This window comes from Scophthalmus maximus, chromosome 15 (genome assembly GCF_022379125.1).
Source record: "Scophthalmus maximus strain ysfricsl-2021 chromosome 15, ASM2237912v1, whole genome shotgun sequence".
In the NCBI taxonomy this organism is placed as follows: Eukaryota; Metazoa; Chordata; class Actinopteri; order Pleuronectiformes; family Scophthalmidae; genus Scophthalmus; species Scophthalmus maximus.
In genome coordinates this window covers 14,644,744-14,672,372 of record NC_061529.1, presented here as the reverse complement: position 1 = coordinate 14,672,372, position 27,629 = coordinate 14,644,744, and the positions used below count along the sequence as shown (strand labels likewise).

Genomic DNA, 27,629 nt, shown 5'->3' with positions numbered 1-27,629 from the left:
CATAGAAATATATAGTTATTTTTGGTTCAGGTCGGGTGTGATTTATAATGTTGCCACGCTCTGAAAGTCAGCGGTGGCAGTTTAATGGTGTGAAAACTTTAGTAAAGGGTATCCAGGTTAATTATGATGGGTGTTCGGCCGAGGGTCCATCTTTTTGATTGGGCTACTCGTTGCCAAAAACGATTAACACTAATTTTGTGAGGGAATGATTGACAAAGTAAAAATGTCCTTTAGCCGCACCTGACCTACCTACCTACCAGTCTTTCCTCTTGAGTCTGGACACTGCAGTGTCACAGCTGTCCTCCATAACAAAGTACATAAACAGTACATAGTAAACCAACAGAGGTGGAGCGTTTGAATCCTAAACTCATTTTTACCTCTACTCTAATCTGTTTATTTTTAAAACTTTTTTTTTTTTTACAACTCTTCTACATTTTACAGGCCAATACAGTACTCTGTACTCCACTGCATTTAGCTATAGGTACTCTTTGTCTAAAGATTCAACAACTCTTAAGTACATAAAGAATTAGTTCCACCTAAACCAGTCATATTAAAGTCCTGTTTACATATTATTGCATTAGTAATAATGGTCCAGAAATTTGATGCAATTAACGCTGACAAGTACTTTTACTTTTGAGTGACATTTTGAATGGAGTACTTCAACAGAGTGGTCTCACCACTCCAACAGCATTAACCAACATTTTCCCACCTTTATGATAAATACATAATTTAGAGTATACATCGCACAATGCTAAAATGCAACTTACATCGCTGACGCACTTTAACATAAACACACATATGAACTTTAATACTTTTGATAGTGTCGTTTACACTGCAGTGCACTGTAAAACCTCTCGCAGTACTTCGGATGTCCACGTTACGGAAACCGGTTTTTATATTTAAAGTTCGTAGGTTATACGGTAGACAACAAAAAAATTGTGCTCCGGCAAACTTTGGTGGAACACGTCAGAGAAAAGCACCGCACCGCTGAGCAGTTGTACAGTGTTCACATACCTGACGCCGTGTTCCACTCGAGGGCCGTTCTCCTGCTGCACAGCTGGAAACAGACGGACCAATCAACGACGACAGCGGGCGCGCAGGTGTATCGCATCAGCGGCTGAATCAGCGCAGCCTCGCCCGCCGGTGCGTGACGTCACCTGCAGTCATATTTTCCAAAATAAAAGCTCACCAAAACACAAGCAAAACAAAAACACAGTTTCTTCACGGTCGCTATGCTGGGCTGTCTGTGGGTAATGGCTGCCAACATTGCAGACTTGCGTTTATCTCTCCGCGGTGCAGATCAGAAGGGACCCTCCCGATTGTGGTGGTTGGAGATTGTCATCCACCATTATCCTCCACCAATCATGAAAAATGATTGAATTTTCCCTCTGGCAAGTTAAGCCCAACCTGCCATCTGCCACGCTGGCAGCAAACAGCCCCGTCTTGTTTTCTGCTGGTGCTGATCCGTTCTAGTTTTCAAATATCACTCATGCAGCCGCACGGTTATGGGTATAGAATCTTGAATAATAACACCGGGTGGTATTATTATTGTCACATTTGTCTGGCATCAGTACCTCAGGCATTTATTATTTGTCTCATCTCGGCTCAACGTTTTGAATCCTGAGTGTTTAGATGAGCGTGTACAGTCGTAGGCAAACGCACACAACCTTACGCAAACATTAACATACAAAACAACATGGCCAGGTTTTTAAACCAAAAAAAAAATTTTAATAGGAGTCCTCTTCCTTTAATACAACAAGTGCTGACAAATCCCCAGCACTTTCCTCCTCCCTTTAAGCTCTGTCTCCCAAGTGACTCGGCAATGCAGTACATAGCAAAGGGGGGGGGGGGATGGCCTGGATATGGTGTTGCCATGTTCCTCTCTAAATCACCCTGTAAAAAATGTTGATGTTTCAGGTCCCACAGGACAAAAGGGGGGTTATGTGAGTTGGAACTGACGTACGAATTAGGACATTGGGATATTGGCTCTTAAAGAGCTATTGTGGCCAACAGCATGCTTCCTTGCCTCTGACAGAAAACGCACAACCCCGCTCCGATGTGTGCCTTCCAACAACAAGCTTCCCACCAAGATCTTTAAGTGCCTCGTGGCCCTCGTCTCTGTCCCAGGATTTCGTGTATACGATAGGTAACTATCGCTCCCTGGGCGCAGGGAAAAACATTTTAAAAATGCATGCTGGATGCCAGGTGGAAATGTCAAGGCTGAGAGCAGTCTGTTGTCTCCCCCTGCTAACAGATGCTATTAGTGGGCTTCACTTGGTTTCTTTATTCCCTTTTCAGCAGGTTTGCAGAGGTTCTGGTGGCGTGCTTGACAAGGCGTCCGTTGGCGAGTTCCTTCGCCTGCCGAGGTGCTTCAGTCTCAGCTCCTCTCTGAACTCGTAGCTGAGGAGGCTGGGTTCGCGGCTGCAGAGTTGAGCGTAAGCATCTGCTAAAGCCCTGAACTGAGATATGGTGAGTTCTGTGGCGCGCAGAGTGGGGTCCACGTCCGCCTTCTGCATCATCTCCTGTGTCAGCTCCATACGACACGCCTCCGGGAATAACTTTCTGTGGGGGGGGGATAGAGAACAAAAGATGAAAATGATAGTACAGATTTCTACACTCAGGTCACTTTGATATCTTAATGATCATGCAAGTTTAATGGCATTAGAAAGTTCAAACAGAAAGAAATTATGCCTCAGCAGTTATTTCAAATCTGTGAAGTTAATTGAAATCACACAAAGGGCTGGAGCTGCTCATGAATTGTTAATTTGTTCTACTACTATGCAACATCAAGGGACGTGAAGACATTGAGACAAAACTCACACAGACACAAACTTCTCGTACATAAAAGGGGGCAGCCGTAATTTTAATTTCTAATTTTCGTTTATTTTGCTCAACACTAAAAAGCTCTACAGTACATCCATCACGGAGAAGTAGCCATGTGACTTTCCCTGCCCGAGGTATTCCTCTGTATTCTTCCTGTACAGGTTGGCGAGCAGCAGCCAGTTCCACACACTTTGCAGTACAGATGCTTTTTAGGCGCTTCAGCGCCGGTGCCTCCTCTGCAATTTGGTGCCGCTGCCGCCGCCAACCCACTGCATTACATAAAAATATGCTGCCTCGTCTTCATATGCCACCTCAATGACTCATAATTGCTGCTCTCTTTCACACAGCCCGGGTTCTTTTGTTATCCGGGCCCACATACACTTTCCCCAACAGGCACGGGGGCGATGGGCAGCGTGCACATTTGTGTGGGGGCGTGTGGGCTTGTTGCTCTGTGGTTTTCAACAGAGCTCTGCTGGTGCTTCCATGTTCAGAATTCGGTTACAGAAATCCTTAAAGGATGAGTCTTCATCTTTGTGGCATGTGCGAGAAAGGAGAAGCATATCAGAAAACGTTCTAATTAATGATCGGACGAAGACGCTGCCGCTGTCGGAAAACAGAGAATGAAAAATGTAGAGGAGAGAATGATAGATGAGGATGAGACAAGAATAAAAAGTAAATGATGAAGAGGGGGAGATGAAAGGCTTGATTGATGCTTCATCAAGTAGTATAGTCATGCTTACTCTACTCCTTTATGGCAGTACTTCCTGCGGAACTGGAATATGTTTCTGACCACTTTCTCCACCAGCTTGAAGGGCTGCTGGATCTGCGGCTGAACCAGGGGGGTGAAGTGAACTACTCCCACGTCCACCTAAAAACACACACACACATATCACAGCAAGAGGAAACCAAACAGCGGGGGTTACAACAAGACGGCAAATAACGCACTCGTGGGACTGTTGGAAAAATAAAGTGTCAAGATAGAGGATGGAGGTGGGTGTGAGGAGGGAGGAGAATGCGAAAGTGTGGAGAGAATCGCTGGAGAGAAAGGTTGCCTGACAAATGGCGAGAGAGATACAAAGGGGAGAAAGAGAGAGGTGGAGGGATCACCACACTGGGATAAAAGAAAGGAGGGAAGGCAGAAAATAAGATGACGCAGAATGGCTGGCTGGCTGGCTGGCGAGAAGGTTCTCGTTGCCACAGTAACACCTGTGCGATGGACCATAGAAACTGAGCCTCTGTCTGTCTTTCGCCGTCTCTCTTCCCGTCACTGCATCACAACTGAGTTACCCAATACCTACGAGCCCCGCTCACTGTCGGACTGCTCATCCCACTGTCTTTGTCTATCTGACTCTACCATTTCACTGGAGCGTAAACATTCTGTATGTAGATCCAGTGATGGGCACGTTGGGCAGCCACAGAGCTCATATCCCGCTCTGTGGGAGACTCGGCGAAACGCAGGAACTCTGATTAATACCTGTTTTTGACTCCTCCTGAGAAAAAACAACAGACATTAAAGAAGTCCTGGAAAACTATTCCCATTAAAAACACTGGCTTTGTAAAAGCTCGGCTAGTGTATTCGAAAGGGCAGTGAGTGGTTTTTGGAGAAAGTTTTTCTCTCCCTTTCTTGTTGTTGATGAATTTTGGGTTAGGGTTTTTAATCACAACATTGTCCTACAGTATTAGCATATGTTACTCTGTGAATGAATGCCACATTCATTCACAGAGTAAATAATGCTGACCTAAAAAAATGTATCCCTTTATGTTATCCATTGATTTTAAGAATGTAACTGTATTCTGATTACCACCTATTTAAATTGTAACTGTAAACTCATATTTTGTATTCTAAATACTTGTATGTATTCTGCTACTGCCCAACACTATATCTATTTTAACTAGCTAACTATCTTTTAGCTACAAATTTATCTGATTTTTTCACTTTAAGCTAACTGATTAACTCTTCTCACTTGCTCGTTAGACACCATCAATCACAACACATACATTATTTTAACAATGACTCAACATAAGAATAATTCTTTCTATTCAAAGAGTAATTTCTTTTATCTTCATATTAATAGAATTACTCTGTCAGATTTCCACATGGCCCCTTGTCAATGAACTATAGATGGAGGACTGCCGGTAGATGTGGTGGGAACCTTGGCTCCAGTCCCTCACTAGCTGCCGCCGACCGATCCTCCGTGTGTCAGCACGGTCAGCACTGAGCTGACATGACACTGTGGGAAGTTATCGTGCCAGACTCAGCAGCGCCTCGCTCTCAGATCCCCGCCTCTTCAACTCTCAAGCACATATAGATCCACATGTCCTCCCCTTTATTGCATCTTGTAAGCTGTTTCGAAAAACAACAGCAGAATCAAAGGAACCAAAATACAACAAATTCATTATATCCTGAATCTCTACATCTGTGCGTCTGTTTCAAAAAAAAGGAAAAGGGAAAAAAAGAACATTGCATTATCACGATAATCTTTCAAGGGTGTTTCACATGATGTCATTCACTCCTGTAAGTTATGGCTTAAGGGGCTGCAGCACAGTCAGAGTGAAACAGTGACGGAGCACTGAGGGGGACCGTAGTCTGGCTGAGTGGCTGGAAAATCAGCGGTGTTTGTAATAATAATCATACCTTTCATTGCCCCTAAGTGCTTTTTGGCTTTGAGTGCATTTTCAACATAGTCTAAGCCTCATATCATAAGGGATAAACAACAAGCATCTAAAAATATCACATCTCAATGGAGAAGTACGTGGAAGTGGAAGTGGAATGTGGTGTTTTAAAAAAAAAGTGCATTCGAGCGGAGAAAAAAGAAGAAAACAGCTGTTACGTGTGCAGGCATGTACAGTAAATGGACGCAAAAGTTGTAAAGTAGGGGACGGACGCAGGCGCATGACAGACAACATGTTAACTTAACATTTAAAGATAAGATAAACACGCAAAAAAAAAACCCCACACATGCTCCCACATGCTCATACAAACACGTACACAGAGGTAAAATAAAGAGAAATCCAATTCGGCACCGCTGATGAGACCACATGCCCTGCGGAGCGCTCTGTGCATCCTCGAGGCTCGTATTTCTGGACTGTGTGACTCACTCTCTCTCGTTCGCAGCTGCCTTTTTTTGCTGTTTCTGGGCTAAGGGCTAGCGTTGATAATTACGGGAGGACAACTCAAGTGGTCCAAGGGTGCGCGGAGGATTTCTAATGAGCTGATTAGATTCCCCTCCTCTCTCCGAAGAAGCAAGGCGGCGCTCGGGAGCACTTGTCAACCGCTGCACTATCTCTTATCAGATCTATGGATCCCTGTGTAGTCCAGAGATGCGTGGCTGCTGCTGCTGCTGCTGCTGCTGCTGCGTTTCCTGCCGCAGTGGCGTTTAATGGGATGGCCTTGGCGGAGACTGTCTCAACAGCCCCGAAGGCTAAGTGCAATAATAGAGCAGAGAAAGCGACAAACTGGGTGGAAGGATGCTATGAGCCGAAGCTGCATGTACAGTAGTACGCAGCTGTGGAGAAGATCTGCCGCTCGATTTGGATGTTGATCTGTGACATGTTTAACGCAGTCTATTTTGAACGATGACTCCATTGTTTATTTGCAGAGGCTGCGTCGTTTCGGTTCGGAACTCCCAGGTTTGGATTATGAAAATCAATTCCGCCACCTGTCACGGCAACGCGCGAGGAAATGCGGTCGGGATTTTTTTGCAAACGGCAAACACCAAAGTGCGCTTTTGGTGATGCGAGATCAGGCCACCATCTGTTAGGAAGACGCAATAAAAAAGGAATGCCTTTAATTTCACTCCCTGCTGGAATAATTAGGCCATTTATATTCCGCAGTTCATGATTTAAGAGGGGAGCGCGAGGGGGGGGGTGTCGATATTGGGACTATACAGGCAACAGCATTTCAGCCATCAGCTTGTCCAAGTCACTTTGCTGTTATGATTTATGTATGGCCTTCATACGCGGCTTCACTAGGCCGCACCACTGTAATATATCCCACTCCCTGCCATTAATCCTCCCCCTGATAACCTCAACATGCAAGGAAACTCCATCTTAAATCACACAGTGTCACCTGGGCCGTCCGCTGAGGTGCTATGGACATGCCTCCACCCATCAGCCCCCACCCAAACCACATAAAATATTCCAGCATCTGCTGGGGGAAATCCTGTCTTGGGGTAGCAGACTGACTTATTGACCCTATTTGACAAGCTTAATATCCCCCCCCCCCCCCCGAGCGTAGACTCCTTCCCCTCACCCCCTCCCCTTTTCTTTACGAGGGTGGCAGCATGGATCATACACACTGAGCAGACAGAGGCTGGAAATGCTCTGATGGTGATGATCCCTTGTAGGCTTCAGCAAGCTTTTCGCGTTTAGCAAGTGAATCATTATCACTAATTTGGCCTCAAAATTAGACGGTTATGTAAAGATCTATAGTCAAGCTCGTGATAATACCTCCTGCTCCGCCTCGCTCGATCCAGCTAATTTGATCAGAGCTGTTGTAAATGAGGACCTCCAACATTTACATGGACTGTGAACCTGCTCCTCCTCCTGTGTACGGTATACTTAAAAAAATCAGATAAACCAACCTTGACACATTGCATGTCTCCTGTAAAAGATAAGGTCTTACACAAAATATGTCAGTTTTCAATCTGAAAGTCACGTATCCACTTTACTGACCTTTTCTGACCCAGCTGAGAACAATAGTAACACATCCATCCTAACACACTTGTGCACATTACCATACTTCATGTGTCTGACCTTCCCAAAGCCCAGCAGGGAACTCTATTAGCCCGGCTCTGCCCTGTGGTTCTCCAGCTCCCCTTTCCCCCGTTTCCACCTCCGACGCCTCCTTCTTGGCGAGTTCTTGCCCAATGGCATGTGAGCGGTAATTTGTCATGTCCCTTTAAGCGTAACCAAGATGAGATGGCAGCGGCCCCGGGGCACCAGCCACCGCTCTACCTGAACCGCCAACACTTGCACTTACATAATAGCAGGTTCTGAGAAAGAGCAGGGAGATGGAAGAAAGCTATATACAGCCAGGGAAGGCAAGGGAGACGAGCTCACAGAGATCCTGCGACCAAGGGAGGGAAGAGTTGCATTAATTATGACAATACTTTGTGAAGACATCCTCCGTTACATCAGTGGAGGGAGACGAGAGGAGAAGGCAGCAGTCAATGCCGCTGAATATACAAGGCTGATGTTACTTGAGGGGTTTGTGGAGGAAAGGCTGTGGCATACTTCCCATGAAACAGCCCACGGCATGTACACAGGACATTCAAGGCTGCAGCCCTGGTCTTTGACAAGGGCGGCTCCGCGGAGAAATGCTTTCGTCATAGAAAAGGCTGGACTTTGCCCCAAAAAATATGAGAAATTTACTGGACCAGTGAAATAGCAAACAAGGGCAACATCTCATCAAATAATTTGTTTTGATGGGATATTTAAAAACTCATAAATGCCCATCCCCATTGTTCACCAGGGAGTCAATCTGTCATCAAGCCGATGCCAGTAATTTCACGACGTGTCACAAGTGTTTTGTCCTGGACGGGTTTACACCTATTATGCACGGTGAAACTGGACCTGGGCCCGGCTCCACGACAAGATGGCATTGACAGCCACATCGCCGCTGTGACGCGACACCTTGCATCGCCAGCTGTGAACAAACCGCCACTGCAAGACGATGGGCACAAAAAAAACCAATCATGAAAGGGAGAACATAAAAGAGAGAAATGCAAATTGAACGATAAAAGCCCCTGGTGTGGGCAAAAAGAAAGCGTGGTCGGTCCCATGCTGCAGAGAGGGGCTAGAGAGCTCTGCTACGAGGTGATAGAATAAAAGGGGGACCTCGCTTGTAATAATCCGCAATATCTTCACACATCACAGCGTCACACATCTGCACTCACAGGGTGTATGCTAACTGCATTTTTGCTGTTCTCTCCTATCTTTTTCACCCCCCCCCCCCTCCTTTCATCCATCGCCTATTTATTTATTTATCTTACTCCCCATAGAACAACACCAGCATCAGCACTTAAAATCTCATCGGTTACAAGGAGATAGGTCATATGCGCGCCATACTGTGGCGTGTGTCTACAGAAAACTGGAAAATGTCTCTTCCTGCGTCAGTGGCATCCCACGAGGAGGTCTGAGAATGAAGCGATGGAGGTCGACAACAACATCGCAGGGGAGGTGTGCATCGTCTCGGCATGCCGGCCAGATCTCATTTTAAGAAAAGGGGGTCTCTCAGGGGCAGTTTTATGAGAAACACAATGGTGGCTGGAGAGAGAGCTGGGCATTATTAAACAAACAGATCAATAGCTGAAACAAATCAATTGCTACCAACCAATCTACATGTAATGGCCACACATCACTGTGGTCAATGCCTGGTCGTTAGACTGTAAGTTAGTGGGTAGGCAAAATCATTTCCCAGCGCTCGCTGGCCTTTTTTTTTTTTTTTTGCTGATTCGCACATGCAGCTAAATAATAGCAACGCACATCTGCATTTCCAAGGTTATCAGGTCTATTAGGCCCGTCTGATTTCTTTACCCTCTCTCGTTTTGTCCTCTTTGTCATTCACGAATCAAGGCCATGCAAGCCACTCCCTCTCTTGTTTTGTATGTCCTCTACAGAGAGAAGAGGAAAGACGGGGTGAGATGGGGTAGCAGCTGTGAGGTTGAGCCTCCTGCTGAATGATGTCTGATGAAGACGGTGCCCCCGGGGAGGGTCAATTTTGGTATGGTGGGGGTACACGGACTCCTCTGGACCAACACATAAACAAACAAAGCTTTGTATCTGGTCAGAATTTTAGCAGCTTTTCTTTTTTCCTCTTAATTAGATTACCCTGACAAAATGTGTGGTGGTGCTATGTTTGGAAATCTTATCCAACTTTAAATCTTTTTCTTATCTTTAAACTGCTCCGCAGTAGTGCAATATGATCACTGAGCTGCTCGACACAGGAATGAGATGGGGTTTTTTTGGTCATGCAGTTAGTTTGCATTACACAGCAGGAATCCTTGAGTTCTGAGCAGTCAAATTGTGTCACTACTATTTGCGCAAACACCGTTCTGCAAAACGTAAAGATACAGTGTGTAATATTTCAAAGAACGTATTCACAAGGAATATATTGTCCATAATTATGTGTTCATACATGTATAATCACCTGCAACAAAGAACCAATGTTTTATCGCCATCTTTGAATGAGTTAAATATAGTAACATCAGGTGGACCCGACCTCCGTGTGAGTCTCCATGTTTGCTACGTCGTCTTGTGCTGTGTTACGGTTCCTCCGACTCGGGAGGTCGGAAAAAAATCACCACCCCGACTTCCGGGGTCCGAGGTTTAATGGAACCTAGCATTGAATACGGTTACAGAAAACGATCCACAATACGTCTTTGTACTTTTTGGTTTAATATTAAATATAAAATTCTGCATCTTTCATCTAAATTATCCAGATAAATAAAAGATATTTATAGGTAGTACATATATATATATACATATATATATATATATATACATATATATATATATATATATATATATATATATATATATATATATATATATATATATATATATATATATATATATATGTAGTGAGGGAAGTGATAAATTTTTCCGTTTTTTTCTTTCAGCTATAAATCCCACTAAACTGTTGTTTTCGAAGTTGTGGTCGTGACGCACGCACGCGCACACACACAAACGCGCGCGCGCACACGAGCCGGCGAAGAGAGAGAGAGAGAGAGAGAGGTAGAGAGAGAGAGGGCGAGATGGAGAGAGAGAGAGGGAGAGAGAGAGAGAGAGAGAGAGAGGTAGAGAGAGAGAGACAGAGAGAGATAGAGAGAGAGATGTAGCGAGAGAGAGAGAGAGACAGAGAGAGAGAGAGAGAGAGAGATGTAGAGAGAGAGAGAGACAGAGAGAGGTAGAGAGAGAGAGGGCGAGATGGAGAGAGAGAGAGAGGGAGAGAGAGAGAGAGAGACAGAGAGAGAGAGAGAGAGAGAGAGAGATGTAGAGAGAGAGAGAGAGAGACAGAGAGAGGTAGAGAGAGAGAGGGCGAGAGAGAGAGAGGTAGAGAGAGAGATGTAGAGAGAGAGAGAGAGAGACAGAGAGAGGTAGAGAGAGAGAGGGCGAGATGGAGAGAGAGAGAGGGAGAGAGAGAGAGAGGTAGAGAGAGAGAGACAGAGAGAGATAGAGAGAGAGATGTAGAGAGAGAGAGAGAGAGACAGAGAGAGAGAGAGAGAGAGAGAGAGAGGTAGAGAGAGAGAGAGGTAGAGAGAGAGAGAGATGTAGAGAGAGAGAGAGAGAGAGAGATGTAGAGAGAGAGAGAGAGAGAGAGATGTAGAGAGAGGTAGAGAGAGAGAGAGAGAGCGCGCACTACGGTTCTCCGTCCCGGGCTCCCTGAGCCTGTGTGGTCCGAGGAGCCGGGATGTCCTCTCACACACTGTTGCTAAGGGAATGGACGGCGTTGAACGGATCCGCGGTGCGGACCGAGTCCTCCTCCTCTTCCTCGCCATCACCCTCATCACCATCAGCCCGCTGCGCTTCGGCGTGTGACTGTGTGTGTTTACAGGAGTCACTGCGAGCAGCGTGACGCGCCAGCGGCAGCTCTGCACCAGCCGGGGTAAGGGATCATTTCAACATCGCTTTCCCTTTCTCTCTTTCTCTCTTTCTCTCTCTTTCTCTCTCTCTCTCCTCGGACCATAAAACAACAGTAAACAATTAGACCGAGCTCCGGGGTTATTTATCTTTTCGAGGCTGTGACGAGCTGATTCAGTGAGATGAGAAACACCACAATGCGCCGGCAATAAAGTCCGACATGATGATAATCATAAAAAAAACCCCTGCACATTCACAAGTTTAATTCCAACAGCAGACTAAATTCTAACCGGGAGATAACCGTGTGTGATTGTTAGAGAGGGGCAGGCTCAGTGGAATCAAAGTGCCAGAACATACAGTCTATGAGTGGAGCGAGGGCGCTGTGGCTTTAAGTCCACATAGCTATTGAGCATTGCAAATACCACAAACTCATTTCTGCCTCTCCAGTAACAGCTCTATGGTGCGCCGTTAAGGAAAAGGGAGAAGGCGGCACATGGAAAAAAAGCACACATGCACAACAAGCCCCCAGTGTTTCTGCTCACCTATAGTCAGCGCTCATCGCCCCCCCTGCTTCATGCTCTCCCCTTTGTTTCCAGTCAGGAAAAAAGTCTGCACTTGCGTGAGGGGAGAAAGGAAGGGAGAGCGAGGAAACCCACTCAGTTCAATTTCCCTCACTCTCCTCCAGTCCAGTGGAGCTGCAGCCGGAGAGCTGAGGAGCCGGGGATTTGACTGGCAGCTGGTACGCCACCACACGGGAGGGGAGCGAGGCGGCCGGGCAGCGGGGTCGACGAGCCTGGCTGAAGCCGGGTGAATGCTGCCAGGCAAGGACGAGGGCTGAGGCGGCGGCGGCGGCGGCGGCAGCAGCAGCATCATCATCGTCCTTTTTTGGAAAAGGAGCATGGCATCCACGGGCATGCAGATATTCGGATTTGTTCTAGCTCTGTTGGGCATCATGGGCGCCATGGTGGCCACCGTGCTGCCCAACTGGAAGGTCAGCGCGGACGTGGGCTCCAACATCATCACAGCAATCTCCCAGATGCAGGGGCTGTGGATGGACTGCACATGGTACAGCACGGGCATGTTCAGCTGCACACTCAAGTATTCGGTGCTCTCACTGCCTGCGTACCTGCAGACTGCCCGCACCACCATGGTGCTGTGCTGCGTGCTGGCTGCCATGGGCCTCTGCCTCGCATCCCTGGGACTAAAGTGCACGCGCTGGGGAGGTGGACGGCGCTCCAAGCGGCACGCGGCGATCGCCAGCGGCGGCTGCTTCGTCGCGGCGGGCTTCCTGTGTCTGGTTCCCGCTTCCTGGTTCACCAACGAGGTCATCACCAACTTCCTGGACTCCAGTGTGCCCGAGAGCAATAAGTTTGAGCCCGGGGGCGCCGTGTACGTCGCCTTTATTTCCGCCGGATTCCTCTTTGTTGGGGGGTCCATCTTCTGCATGTCCTGCTCAGGGAAGCGACATGGCCCCCAGGACCTGGTCCTGCTGCCTCCCCCTGACAAACTGCTGCTCCAGCAGCAGCAGCAACAGCTGCTCCAGCAGCAGCAGGAGCTGCAGCACCAGTACTGCTCTCTCTCCCCATTAGACAATAAGACTGGCTACAGCCTGCAGGACTATGTGTGATAAAGCAGCGCCGCGTACGCCACGGCTAAAGGGAGACGAGCCTGAGGGGTAACCAGAAAGGCTTATGCAGCACACTAGGCTCTACTCCAGATGGAGGTGGAGAAAAAGATTGAGGGAGGAGGGCAACAACTTTGAATTCATTTTCCTCCTCTCCTTTTTTTTTTTCTTCCTGTTTTGCAAGCACAAGCAGTGGAGGTATTCCCTAAGCAGCGACTTGGAACAAACAGTGTGATTGTGCGAGGAGCCGGGATGAGGTGCTGCAGAATCGAAGGAAGCCGCCAACCAAAACGCAGACATCCTTCATCAGTAAATCACAGAGAGTTCCCTGGGGAATGGATTAAGCAAATAAGGAAGGCGTCAGAGTAGATTTTTTTTTTTTCCCCCTCGCCAAAGGTTTGAATTGAAAGACACAAAAAAATTTTAAAAAGCAATCATTTAGCTGCTATTTACAATCGTTTGGTGCACTCCCATCGGACGGAATAGGCAATATAATGCCTGAGAGCAGTAGGCGGAAGCCCTCTCATAGTGAGCCCTTGTGTTTTTTTCGTATACTATAGAATGAGATGAAGGGAGATAAATGATCATATTTTTGTTAGCTACTAGAGTGATGTTGATATTTTGCCTCTAAAGCATGCCGTGTGGAGCCTGTCTGTGTGTCAATGCAGAGGAATGCCTGGTAGATGACTGAGACGTATAGCCACACAATGCCTGTGCCTGAAAAGCTGTAGAAACATTACCCCGCTGGAACTGTTCAGAGAGGACTGTCAGGAGGAAGAGATGGGGGCTTGCCGGGGCCGGGGGCCGAGACTGAAAATGCAGACAAAACAGAGGCCCCCTGTCTCACCGCAGGTGGAGATATGAGAGAGAGAGAGGGGGACGGAGAGGCAATTGATAGGAAGATTCAATCCTCCAACATCTGATGTTGGAGGATTGATTTTGTCCCTATATTTCCATTTGCACAAAAACATCCCGGCTTTTAAGCAGCAGCTACCCATCCCGCTCCATTCCCGCACGCGCACACCGCACACACTTTGCACATGCACTCCGTGTGTCTCCTCTGCGTACACTGTAAACACTCCAGACACGACCGGCTTTTTGCATGTGCTTCTCACTCCTGTCATCCTCCTCCGCACTGCCATGGAAACAGAATTCAGCCTTCAAAATATCGTTATTGTCTGGGGGTATGTGCTTGTCATTCAGTGATTTGAAGTTGGGGGGGGGGTCTCTTTGTCTCGCCGTGACTCTGGAAGCTTAAATCAAAGCCTCTGCTCACACTACTTTTACTAATCCCCTTTATTAATCTGCAACATGAGGCAGCTTCCCTGTTACATGGTTTTGAAAAATGCATCTCCTTCCCGCCCCCTGTCTATACAACGCAAAGGGGGTGAGCAGATGTTTAATGGTGCAGTGGCAGAGAGGCAAAAATGAAGCAGAGAGGGAGAAGCTTCTTGAGTCATGGTCGACTGGGTAGCTGTGTGGCAGGCAGCTGAAAAAAAGGTTTGAGTCATTCTCCATATGTGACTTGTTTTCCAAGTGCGTCAGCAGTGCGCATTCGCCACCAGTCTGCACCTGCAGAAGGTCTCGGTGTCTTCCACTGTGTGGCCACTTGACTGTGACACCATTCCTCCGTTTTCTACCTGTCAGTTTGAGTTGCTGTTTTGTCTTTTTTTTACCCACTCCCCGTCCTGCTTGTGTGTCACATCTCACATGGATGCGATGGCTGACGAGAGAACGCTGATGCATGCTGAGAGCGTGGCCGCCCCAACACAACACACGTACGGACCAGACATGCGTAAACAAAACTCCCACCTACTCACATGTCTCGCTTTTTCAACGTTTCTTTCTTTTTTTCTAAAAGCGGAAGGATATCGGAGGAATATTGTTTTTTCGTTGTCGAGACCGGTCTTGGCAGTGATGCATAGAAGTGCGCGTTCCCTCCTTCTCTTTCATAAACATTCTGCTTCCTGGGGGAGAGCAGATGGCTGAGCCCAGCTCGCCACCTGCAGGCTGCTTCCTGCACGCCACGGGCATCTCTGTGGGTACCACTGCGGGCCCTGGCAGCCCTCTCGGGTCAGGGTCCCACCCTTGCCCCGAGCGAGCCATCGTATCCAGCGCAGACTGTAGAAAGAACTGGCCTCCTGACAATAACTCGCTGCCCGGGCACCATAACCAATGCAATAAACAAAGTGAAGAATGTGCCATGTCATCAACCAATACTGACACGATATGTGTTTTTCGAGAATGTGCCAAATCGTTACATGATGACACGTTTTTAATACTATCCGGAGTTCTTTCTGTTTATTTTTTTATTGCATTGTTTGTACATGAATTATACATTATGAAAAATGTTTTATGGATTTGTGATTTGTTCTGCCAGTCTAAGTCTCAAGTCGACTAGATGCTTGTGTACAGTCCAGTGCAGCTTTCGAGGGTTATTCTAAATCCTCTTTATTCCTTGTTTCCCAGAGCACAGCAAGCCTTCGCTCGGAACAAGTTTCATAGGAGCGACATGAGTGTGGTATTTTATAAATGAAAAACAAAAAAGAGGATTTGTTTCGGGGAGTCTGGTTCACTGTAGGTCTGTGACAACTGTACACAAGTATCTAAGCTTTTAAAAGGTGTTTATGTTTTTACTGAGAGATCAGATTTCCCACGGATTGTTTCACTATACGATACAATACCATGTTCATACCATATCTTCTTTATAAGAAGACGACTCAGTGCACCTTTACTTGTGTTACTTTATTTGACAGCAGTTTGTTTCAAATGGCTGAGCAGTCAGTGCTCCCTGGACCAGGACAAATACATAACACAACTGGCACTCTGGAATTTAAAAAAAAAAGCAAAAGGGGGGGAATGATTTCTGTCTGCTAGAATAGAGCAGGGAAATATGGGCTTGGGATTTCTCTTTTTTTTGTGGCTGTGCAGCTTGATCATCAGCACGCGATTTCATTAGCTTATAAATGGCCAGAGTGCAAAGTGACTAGGTCCTAAAAGTCTAAAGAGTTACAACTCTCCTGCATATACTGTACCAAGACACTGATTTATCATTTTGATAACTGCAGCTTATTCTCTGTGGATGCTTTAGCACTTCTTACTTTGCCAGAGCATATACGTGATGATGAACCGTTCACAAGTTCTGATAAAGTTGTCTCAATGTGCTTGTGCAAGTAGTTCTATTTTTTACCAGTAAACCTATTTTGTGAAAGCAACGTATGGAGTCTGCTGTGTGTGCCTTTACTGTACGTGTGGCTGCTGGCGATTGGAGAGGGCCTTCATCTTCCAGCCAAGAGATGGTTGGATGGTACAAGCTGTGCCGAGGGCTGAGTGTGGGCAGACGGGCCGCTCGTCACGAGCATCAGTCCAACTAAAATATGTATCCATAAAACATTACTATGTGCAAATGGGTAAAAAAAAGAAGATTATTTTAATACCGCAGCCAACCTGTTCCTGTCATTCCTTACTGAGATGACAGCATTAGAAAAGAAATTAATTAAAAAAAGAACGGCACCCGTGAGAGCATAAGGGAACGCACGCCATCTCAGTTGTCCAGTTTTTGACGTCGAGTCATGAGTTAAATGATTCGCGAAGTCGCTGCTGATTATATGCTATCCAAAGGGCGTAGGAGGGAACAGCTGAAGGATTCAATTTGCAATTTGCCCTTTACTCTTTGCCAAACCATTTAGTTATAAATACAATTAACATTTAAGAGGGTCTCATTCTCACAGGGCTTAAGAAACCGTAATTAATAACACTAGTTAGAAGCAAGAAACTGGAAATAAACAACAGAAATGATCTAGAAGAACAGTGAGAGTAAATATTTTAATTGAGCAGAAAGTCAGTTCAAAGAAAATTAATCTGCAACACTTTTAACAACTGATTAATTGTTAATTCAGTTGTTCATTTACCAAAAACACCAAATACTGTCAGATTCCTGCTTCATAAAATATGAGGATCATTTCTTTGTTATATATAAATATGTACACACAGTAAAGTAAATATATTTGGGTTGGAAAGATGGTCGGATCACACATTAAAATTTTGAAGGTGCCAGCTTGTGCTCTAGAGAATATTATGGCAATTCTTTGCTGAATTCTGAAATAGACGAAAATAATTAATAATCAGCAGATAGGTCTGGGGCTGCGACTAGCAATTATTTTCATTAACGATTAATCTGAGGAGTATCCATAATAAAATTATGGTTATATATCAGAAAAAGTACCCTGCACAGTTTGCTAAAGATGGGAATGACTTGGGTTTTCCGACAAACACAAAACAAAACTTAAATATAGCGATTTCATGAGACACATTAGACAAGGAAATGTGTCAAATCATCAAAAGTCGAGAAGTTGGAACAAGGGAACATGACTTCTACTCAATTCTTAGAATAGTTGGTGATGTCCATCAAAAATCACATATGTCGTCATAAACATTCCTGTCGCTTCTGCAAAACTGGTTCTTAATAAGCGTAACGTAACGTATAATGTTACCCTAAACAAGAGGACTGCAAAGACGAAGAAAAAAAACGATAGAAATGCCGCAAAATTTCAATTTCTGCCCTGAAAAATCTGAACAACCTGCCGTGAGATGTTAAAAGCCTAAACCGGAGCTGGTTCAAATTCAGAGCACTACGCGGTATGTTACAAATACAAATTTTATATCAGTCGCATAAAGTCAGATATACAGTTGAGATTGAGCGCTTGTTAAACAGTGACTTTCCCAGAGAATCTGGGCTCTCATTACAGTTGATTGGACCCTCGCTGACACCGGCAGAGGGAGAATGTGCTTTCTTGAAACAAACATGGATTATTCAAGGCTCCCTCTCTCTCTCTCTCTCTCTCGTTCTCCCACTCTTCTCAGTTACGCAACAAGAGTGCAGATCAAATAACTGCTCCTCTCGTGGGGAAACACTAATAAGATCTGCTCCTCTGTGTATTTAACCTATATTTTCCATCAAAGGCTTTCACTCTCCGAGTTGCGGCTATGACAGATCCGGGTGTGAGCTTAGATGAGGGGAGGTGAGCGCTTGTCAATTTGAGGCAGGGGTTAATCATGCGTAAGGCTTTTCCTTTGAACTACACTACCACATGAAATTAACAGATTATTTACTTTTTGACCAGCAAATAGCCTTTCCAACAAATATAGGATGTGGGAAACAAAAAGGCAACGGCTGCTCAAAAAAGCGTAGATGCACTCCACCAGTCATGCTCGCAGACACAAAGAGGGAGATACTGCATGGCTGTGTATATGTTCAGGAACTGTCATGCCTGTATCAAGTACCCAAATCACTCTAGTGTGTCACCACACTAAACGTGCGTCTCTTTGTTTTGGGCCGCCATTATGCTCAAGGAGGTTCATACTAAAGATATTATGCTGCCGTCGACACGCTGACGGAGAACGACCTTCCTTTGTTGGAGCCGCTCTCCTCTGCTCCCAGTGCACATGCAAAGGTGTATGGGGAGTAATGGCGACGACCTTGGCTGCGAAATAAACTGCTGAGAAAGGCAGTAAACGCTACGGAGACGACAAAAAGGGAGCTTGTAGGAAAACAATACACTCTGACAGTTCAAAGGAGACCCTTTAATATTTCAGCCTGGCGCACGGGGGCAGGAACGCGCGGCTGGAAGTGATTCCGTAGGCTGTAAGTGAGGGGGGCTAAACTGTTGAAAGGATGGAAATGCATCTGCAAAGATAACGTTTCCAGACACGAACTTTCACGTCTGACGAACGCAGCGGGAGATCGTTCCGAGTCAGCCGCCCTCACACCAACGGGAACGTTTCCGGGACGCTCTGTGGCGTCTGGGTAGTGCTGCAGGAGGCAGGACGTGAGGATAACTCCTCTGCGGAAAGCAGTGTTTTTTGGTTGCGGCCCTCAATGCACCTCACACACTCGCTGTGAGATGTTCCTGCTGTATTCTCACAAGGGCCCATTCGGACATTTTACAGACATTTTACCAGGGGAGGGGCCAGGAGTTCCAGGAATACATGCCGGACATTTGCATTATCACATAGAACCCCTCTGGAAAAGTTCAGGAGCATATCCAGAGTTTATGACTGCAAACGGCTTTAGATCATCTAAAATGTTTTACTGAGAGCACAGAACCCGAGTGACAGGCTATAAGGCAGAGGCATTTTACCAAACCTAATCAACACAACCACTAAATCCAACCTTCAGCCTGATATTAAGTCATGAAATCACTGTGCATGATGTTTTAGTGTGTGAGCGTTCAAGCAACCTTCCTGAAATTGTGTAGTGGGGGTTTTTCTCTTTTTAATTTGTCATCAGTGTATGATATCATCACAAGCAATTTAATTAATTTCATTTTTTTTGTTTATTTGAAGGAGACCCTCTTTCTTAGGGACATTGGTTTTAGCAGCGTTTCTCCAAACGCACGCATATTCTCTCGACATGCTCTCCCGAGTAAACAGAGCTGAATGTGCTCAACTCCGAGCGCTGACTCCGAGCGCAGCCGGCACAGTTTCTTGTCAGGAGGAGCAATAAATCTCTGGAGAATGTGAATACGCAAACTTTGCCCACCTCGGCATTTTGTTTAAGGAAAGAGGAGGAGGAAGAGGACGGGGGGGGGGGGGTATTTTTAGCTTTTCTTTAACTTGGAAGCCTTCGGGCTTTTTGGCCGCGCCGGCACGAGTCATTGAAATAACTTTCCCCCGATACTCTTGGTACCATGTTTGACCCCATTTACGAGATGGGCTCGGATGAATTTGCGCGGCGGGCAGGTGAAAGGGAAAAAAATAGAAGAAGCAGTGCATCCCATCTCACTCTCACTGTTCAGCCGAGAGCTGGGCCACTTCAGGTCACAGTGAAGATATCCATCACTGCCAGTGTGAGGCGGGTCACATTCAAACACTGAAACACCCTTTGACTTCAACGAATGGACTCATTTTGATACTTCAAACACCAGCTGATCCCCGAGCTGGAGAGAAATTTAAAAAAAAACATCAACTGTATGTCTGCAAAATCTTCCAGTCCAAGCACTCCCTGACAACTGCAGACTATAATGGATGCTCAATGCAGCGTTAACAAATTCAATTTAGGCTCTGCTCATCATGGCCCCGCGCTCTTGGTAGATGATTGTGTAACAAGGCAAACATCTGTAGGGGCTCTCCTCCTGCGAGGGCTCAGTTGGTTGCCGGATGATGGCTGATGACTGGCCCAGACGGCCATATGCTGGAGGTACGCCTCACTCTCCTTTCAGATCGATCTCTGTCATGAATCTGTCTTTCTGCTGCTCTTGCGCCTGTGTGGAGGCTCTGCTGCCTTTCTTTTCTCTTCATCTAGTGCTGCTTTTCTTTCACGCTGCACATCACATCCAGTCCAAACACAATTTAATTTCCTTTTCCATTCGCTTACATCAAATCTCTATCTTCTCTCGCCCTGATTCTTTTACTTCGCTGTGGTTTTAGTCAGTTTCCAATCTTTCCTCTCCATCCATCTTTTATTTTTATAGTCATCTCCCACCCAGTTATCACCCAATTATTCGTCTTCCCCATTTTCTCTCTCAAACTCATTTTCTCCTACAGTTTCTTTCACCTGTATCATTTAGTTTATCCGTCTCCCACTTCCCCTGTTCTCAGTGCCTCCTCCATTTACTTATTATCTTTTCCAATGAGCCCCACAACTTTGAGCACATAAGGATCATCCCTCTATATGATCCCCACAGGAGAAACAACAGGTTGCTCGTGATGGGAGCATCTATTGCCTGATTTATATATATATATATATATATATATATATATATATATATATATATATATATATATATATATATATATATATTCCTCCCTGTGAAGTTGATTTCAATCCCATTCTGCCCAGATACAGAGAAGCAGGGAGGCAGTGCAAGGGAGATGTGCGAGACAACACACACTCTACTCTTTTCAAAGCAGCTTTTTTTTCTATGTAAAGAGGCAGTGATGATGAATCTGGGTGGGGTGACTTTAAGTGCGTGCTGAAGATGCAGATGCGTGCACTCTAAACCTCCTTGACCTCCCCTCTGACCAGAATATAAATTGGATATTTGTATAGTAACTATAGCATCACTCTGTCTGTGTTCTTATAGTAGAAATATAAAATAATAAAGAAAGTGATCCTATATGTTCTCATAACCCTAAGGATTTATTTGTCATAAAACAGACCTAGACAGTGGAAAAATTTAGATTTGAGCATTATCCCAGAAAAGATTATGAAAATTTAGAAAAAGCTCTATGTTGCACAAACATAGAGCTTGGATCCGCCCCTTAATCCACAACCCCACCAAAAATTTGATAGGTTATTTCCAGGCTCAGGCCCCATCCCTCCACAAAATGAAGTGGAAATCGCTCAAGTATTTTCTGCGTATTCCTGCTAGTGCTAACAAATAATCCAACAAACAGGAACGGGTGAAAACATAATCTCCTTGGCGGAGGTAATTAACAGGAGAAGAGTGCTAATAAGAAAAGGGAGGCTGGTTTGATCCGCAGCAGCACAGACCCAGGGCACTCGGAGCCTAGGAAGGGGGGGGGGGCGCTATCAAGGTAGCCAATTGCCACTCACAGAAACCTTCAAGGACAATCTCAGTCACTCAATGTGACACGAAGAGGTGAGGCCCGGGGGCGAGAGGAACAAGGGGGGCAGATTAAACATCAAGGATAAGAGCCTATCTGCCCACCATACATGTCAATATGGGCCCCGGCAGCTGCTAATGTGAAATGGATTCAACATTTCCCTTCTCGTTATCCTATTAGCCTGCATTGCTCACATCCTATAGGTTCAAGTAAACCGGCCAATCAGCCCGCACTTCCCCTTCCCCCTTACCAACAACTGATGCTATTTCCCCATCATCGTCTTTCAGAAAGGTTCAGTGACTCAGTGTTCGTCTGATCACAAAGTATTAAACAAACTCATGTGTTTTTTACACTCCACTAATTGCCATATGCGCGGCGTAGCACCTGCTGCTGCACATTCTAACACTCTGCATTGTCAGAGTGTTGCCGTCGGCGACGCAGGGGACGACTCCTGAAGCAGTTGATCAGCTGATCAATCAGTGATGTCATGGTTCTCGTGTTCAGACTTACAGGAATATTTCATCAGAATATGATTGACTGGGACACGATCAATGCCAAGAACTGACAGACAGATAAACAGAAAGCCCAGCTGTGCTTCAATTTGATCAAATCCCCCTTCATCAACACAATCAGTGATCGCAAATAATCAATCAGACCACTGATCTGATTTATTGGCTATAAGTATATACAGGGTAGTTGCATGCACACACACACACACACACACACACACACACACACACACACACACACACACACACACACACACACACACACACACACACACACACACACACACACACACACACACACACACACACACACACACACACACACACACACACACACACACACACACACACACACACACACACACACACACACACTGGAGAGAGACAAACAGACACAGAGGGACATATAGACGTAAAGACCTCTGACAGTTACTCCACCGTTATGATTAAAATCTACATCACATTATGAATTCAGACAATATATCGGTCAGTTTGAAAAACAACACATTGCTTTAGCTCGAAGTCTGTGTGTCACAACCTCAATCCCCCCCTCTTACCAGAACATTGATGTTGTCCCATAAATCAGGCAGGACATTTTTATTGTTTGTGCAATTCTGCATAATTACTCTGGTGGGCACCAATAAACAACGCAGAGCCATAGAGCTTTTTATGAATTGTACCATGGTGCACACTCTAGTAAAGGGGCCTGAACAATGCAGAGAGCCTTAACACACACTGCGTGCGTGTGCTCTTTATAGGACACCAGTAGCAGGAGGCCTGCTCATCAAACAGCCATCATCCCTTCTAATGATATCAATTCGACCAAGTGCCCATTAAAACATTTAGTGGGGCTAGATGGCCTGTGTGGGATTCGTCGCGTGTGCAGTGCGAGTCCACTCCGTTCACGTTTATGCGGCCAACACGCCAACACACACACGCATGCGTGTCTGTGCACGTTCACAGCACGGACAAAGCATGCTAAAATCCATCGAGCTGCAGTTTGACACGCGGACAAAAATGAGACTCAAAAGTATAAAATAAATAAATAAATACATTTTAAAAAGCACGGAAAGGCAGCTTAGTGTGATTAAATAAACATCGTGAGCCATCTCTCTTCTGAGAGAATGAACCATCAGCACTGGTCCTACTCACTCGGCTGGATTTGAGTCCTCGCGGGAGATTAAATATTTACCAGCTGTGGGTCAGCTAAAGAGCCAGCACGTCTTCAAGGGACCAAGAGTCCGTCTCTGACATCCACCTAACACCTATGCTTTAATTCAGCAAAAGAAAAACATGGCCTCATTTGCATAAAGATGAAAGGGAGCCCTTTCAAAACACTTGTGTGTCTGTAATCTCAATGTACATCTTTGCACAGCTGTCTATAAGCCAACACTAATATTTCAAAATATTTGCGGCAGTACTTTTATTTCTTTAATGCGCCCCCCCTAGTCCTACTATAAATCCTAACCCTGGAAAAAAAAAACCTTTCATGCTCATGTTACGTAAGAGCGAACGGCTTTCTTTCACCACTGACACGCACATGGGCCGAAAGACACAGAGAGAGATATTAGGCCTAAAAAAGAACTAGGGCCTCATTACAGGGCGCAGTGTGAACGTGACACATCTGAGATATCCACCAGGCATCGTTACAACCTAGTGAGGGTCCAAATACAGAACAGACACAACACTGGTTCAACGAGGCCCTAATGAAGCCTCGGAGCGAGACGAGGGAGGGAGAGATAAGCGAGTGTGACGTGACGACGGACTCTGACAGAAGCGGGCGAACAGATGAGGAGCAGAGACGAGGAGATGCGAGAGGGTCCCGCTGTCGAGATCTCTGAAATAGTAATGTGTCCATTTGGCACTTTTCCCAATGCTAGTACTGAAGACTGGATTCCACATTAAAAGTTTCTTAACATTCATAACTTTCTTAACTATTTTCATGTGCGGGCAAGAGAAAAAGAGGGAAAGGGAAGGGAGAGGAAGATCTGCAGTAGACAGTAATAGAACAGCCCTTATCAGTACACTGCAAAAGTCAGCACAAAACTGAATTCACACAAATCATCACACAAACCATCACACGTCTCACTGTCCGGTGAATAGATATTAATATAGAGATATTAATCATCATCAACAAAATTAAGTCCTACCTCTGGTTTTGGGACGAAGGCCCGTCCAGGGATGGTGAAGCAGTTCCGGACAGTGCAGAGATACTGAGCCATGACGGACAGACGGCTCCTCTGTTTGCTGCCTGTGCTGGCTGTCAACCTCTGGGCGGAAGAGACAAATACTGAAGATGAGTGCTGCATATTCGGTGAGAGCAGGAAATTTGTCGATGTCGATGCCATTTGTTGCTATGGTGTTGCTTTTAGCAGCAACCAAACATGTCCAATAATTTATTACGTTAAGAAAACAAAAATGGAAAAGAGTATTTAAGTTGACCTTAATTATGTTTTTATGAGTCACAAATAGAAAAGAATAAGTATACATAATTAAATAATGCTCTGAATGATTTCGACGGGGCTGAAGCACAATATAATGCCCTATGCAAACTTCCCATTCAGTATTTGTTGAAGGGTTATTTAAGTTTTGTCCATTTTTTTAGATTTTTAAAAACTTTAGATTTTTTATTAATTGTAATGTATAATGTAATTCTAAAAGTTATAATTTTAGGTGTCATATAGGTAATGTTGTTCTCGCACCTCTGCCACCTCTTTCTGGAAAGTGAGCGTAAGTCGGGTGCGTCCGTAGACGAAGGGCCCCGTCCCGTTGGCCATGTCCTCCAGCCACTTGATGATGAGCGGGGTAGAGACGCTGAACGGGAGATTCCCTATGATGTGAAGGTTTGGTGGATCTGTGGAGCCACATTTTTCTGTCTCAGTTATTTGTTTATACTTCACACTCCTCAGTAACAGCTTGTACAATTTCCATTTCTCACCTCCCCCCCACGGCTTTGAGACGGTTGCTGGGAATCCTCGGTCCGTCCTGTATGTGAGTATGTCCCCGTGGACGATCCTCAGCCTCCCCGGTGCTGCCTCTGACAACAGCTGTTGAAATGAGCGTGATATGACAGTAAATTAGAAAAATGGAAAAGGTGCTATAAAGTCATCAGTCACTCTGCAGGCAGCTAATGATGCCAAAGCTGAAGAATAGATTAAGTAGGTTTTACGCCGCTGACAGATGAAGGTGTTAGAGGCTTTTCATCTGAATGACCTGATTGACCTTGTGCATAAGCCAGCATCGTTGGAGCTGCTCCGTTTACCTTAAGCCCGGGGATGAAGCGTGTATCTTTCTCCACCACGAGCAAGTCCGCTGCGCCGGAATTAAGGATGGAGCGGGTCAGGCCCCCGGGACCAGGGCCCACCTCACACACATGTGCGTCCATCAAATTGCCTGCCTGACGCACTATTTTGTCTGAAAAGATAGAGACGTGTGACCAGCTCAGTAATAGGAATCTACTTCATTAAAAAACATTTTTGCATACAATCTGTGACTTATAACCTAACTATACTCAACACATGTATCATATCAATTACACGTGCTGTCCAATCCGGTGTTTTCATCCAGGTCTCAGGATTCTAAATTGAGATTAATGGTGTGTGATGTTGCAATACCTGTCTGCCTGCGTGTGATGAAGATGAGCTGTATTAATCTAACGGTCACCTTGTCCAAGGACAAGAGAGCAGATCAGACCTGCACTGCATCACTGACTGGAAATTATATTAAGGTCTGAGCTCCGCAAGGGCTGCAAACAATAGGCTCAGTCCATTCACTTGAGCAGATCTACTCAACCTCCCCCACGAAGAAAGGTCTGTCGATTTCAATTCCTTAAAACAAGGCTACTTGGAGCTGTGCAATGAAGTGTGCAGACAAAAAACAACAACAACCAGTGTGACACAGCAGCAAAGAAAACAAGCCACTCACGATTGGTGCATTGCAGACAGAGCAGAGAAGAGAGAGAAAGAGTGAGGCAAGAATACTAACCTGTGAGCCTCAAGTCCAGGAGAAAGTTCTGAGAGAGCTGCTTCTCTGCTCGCAGGTTGTACAGCTTGATCAACTCGCCTACAGTCGGCAGGGGAGGCAGACGGAGAGATGCCAGTTTCCCCGAGGCAGACATCGTTCAGGTGAACTGGAAAAAAAAAAACATACATACACGCGCGCGCATGGAGAGAGAAAAACAATGATTGATCAGCTTCTTCAGCAAGCCCCACGTTCAGAGGTTAAGGCATAAAAAAATATGAAACGGGCGAGATATGATGCTTCATTGGTAATAACAGCCTGTCAGTAATGGTAAATGGACTATATTAACTGTATATAGGCCTTTTATTATCTTATTGACCACACAATTACAGTACAAGTCACATCCACCTATTCTCTCACACACACACACATTCATACAGCACTTTTGTATGCAGCGATTTTCCTGTCACACATCATTCACACACTCAGGGTTAAGTGTCTTGCCCAAGGACACTGTGGCAACGCAGACTGGAGGAGCCAGGGATCAAACCATCGACCGTTCCGGTTAGCGGGCCGCCCTCTCCACCTCCTGAGCCACGGTCGCCCAGCAATAATATTCCAATAGGTAGTTATGTAAAGCGTATAGAATTTCCAGTAAGGAGCGAGTGACCTTTGGGAATGCAAAGACAATGCATACACAATTGTGATCCTGCATGCTGGCAGAGTGGGCTTTGTTCTCAAACATATTCACGTTCTCCCACAAACACGTTGAGGTATGTGGAACATAAGAAAGATGGCTAAAACGGATCATCAATTCCAATTACTTCTTTATCAGGTCGTGGGATCGATTTCCATTGTTTCGCCTTAAGCCGAGTTAATGCTGAGGGGCTGACTGGGGTCAGTGGCAGTGAGTCTTATATATTAAGATCTCTTGCGCCATCTAGTGGACTTGTGACAGAAAAACTAAACGACCAAGATTTACACATAAAACAGAGGCTCACTAATCTTTTACAGCGCGTTTTGAAAGAAACATATCACACCACTACACGTGGGTTTACATTCCAACTGCAGCCGTCTGTCGGTTTAACCTGCAGAATACACATTAGCACAACTCTACTTTGTTTTTATTGCGCATGACTAATATGAGCTGATTATTAGCTGATTAGCTGCTAAATAAAGCAACAACGCATCGGCGCCACGTCGGGATGACACACAATCCTGCGTCGTCAAGCTGAACAACTCACATTTCAACTCTTTGTTGACACGACTGAGCTTGTGACACTGTAGTTGTAGTTAGCATTTCACAGCTAAGGTTAGCTCTGAGTCCAAACGCCCTCGGCAGGGCGCATTGTAAACGGCTCGAGTTCAACCGACAACACTTCACGTTGATTAAAGAACCAAGAGAAGACCGAGGCCAAGCAGAAACGGACACAACGAGGACGCAAAGCAGGAAAATACACACGCGTTTACCCACGTTTCTCACCGGTACCGTGCTCCTGCCTTTACGTTTCCTCCTTCGTCACTCAGTTGACGTCTGTGCGGCCAATGAGACTGCGAGCATG

At 45.6% G+C, this 27,629-nt stretch overlaps 2 protein-coding genes across 4 annotated transcripts; one reads left to right on the top strand and one right to left on the bottom strand.

The window, feature by feature from the left end:
- Positions 1-1,024: 1,024 nt before the first annotated feature.
- tfb1m (transcription factor B1, mitochondrial) lies at positions 1,025-27,629 on the bottom strand. 2 transcript variants are annotated; one of them, XM_035610856.2, is made up of 8 exons: positions 27,542-27,629; positions 26,092-26,236; positions 25,370-25,521; positions 25,046-25,154; positions 24,810-24,961; positions 24,258-24,377; positions 3,564-3,691; positions 1,025-2,562 (listed from the first exon to the last, which is right to left on the bottom strand). In XM_035610856.2, exons 2-8 carry the CDS (start codon positions 26,222-26,224, stop codon positions 2,295-2,297), a joined length of 1,062 nt encoding a protein of 353 aa, XP_035466749.1. In that variant the 5' UTR covers positions 26,225-26,236; positions 27,542-27,629; the 3' UTR covers positions 1,025-2,294. The 2 variants fall into 2 exon arrangements, with proteins under 2 accessions (XP_035466749.1, XP_035466750.1); XM_035610857.2 differs by lacking the exon at positions 27,542-27,629 and adding an exon at positions 27,312-27,525.
- LOC118286414 (claudin-20) lies at positions 11,144-16,249 on the top strand. 2 transcript variants are annotated; one of them, XM_035610859.2, is made up of 2 exons: positions 11,144-11,431; positions 12,092-16,249. In XM_035610859.2, exon 2 carries the CDS (start codon positions 12,305-12,307, stop codon positions 13,031-13,033), a length of 729 nt encoding a protein of 242 aa, XP_035466752.1. In that variant the 5' UTR covers positions 11,144-11,431; positions 12,092-12,304; the 3' UTR covers positions 13,034-16,249. The 2 variants fall into 2 exon arrangements, with proteins under 2 accessions (XP_035466752.1, XP_035466751.1); XM_035610858.2 differs by having other exon boundaries at positions 12,003-16,249.

What these genes read in the sequence shown, in the direction of transcription:
- tfb1m (XM_035610856.2), bottom strand. Translation starts at nt 26,224, where the DNA reads ATGTCTGCCTCGGGGAAACTGGCATCTCTCCGTCTGCCTCCCCTGCCG. An exon ending in CTCAAAGCCGTGGGGGGGAG is followed by an intron (nt 24,962 to 25,045) that starts GTGAGAAATGGA and finishes GTGGCTCCACAG; the next exon opens with ATCCACCAAACCTTCACATC. An exon ending in TACTGCCATAAAGGAGTAGA is followed by an intron (nt 2,563 to 3,563) that starts GTAAGCATGACT and finishes CCCCCCCCACAG; the next exon opens with AAAGTTATTCCCGGAGGCGT.
- LOC118286414 (XM_035610859.2), top strand. Translation starts at nt 12,305, where the DNA reads ATGGCATCCACGGGCATGCAGATATTCGGATTTGTTCTAGCTCTGTTG.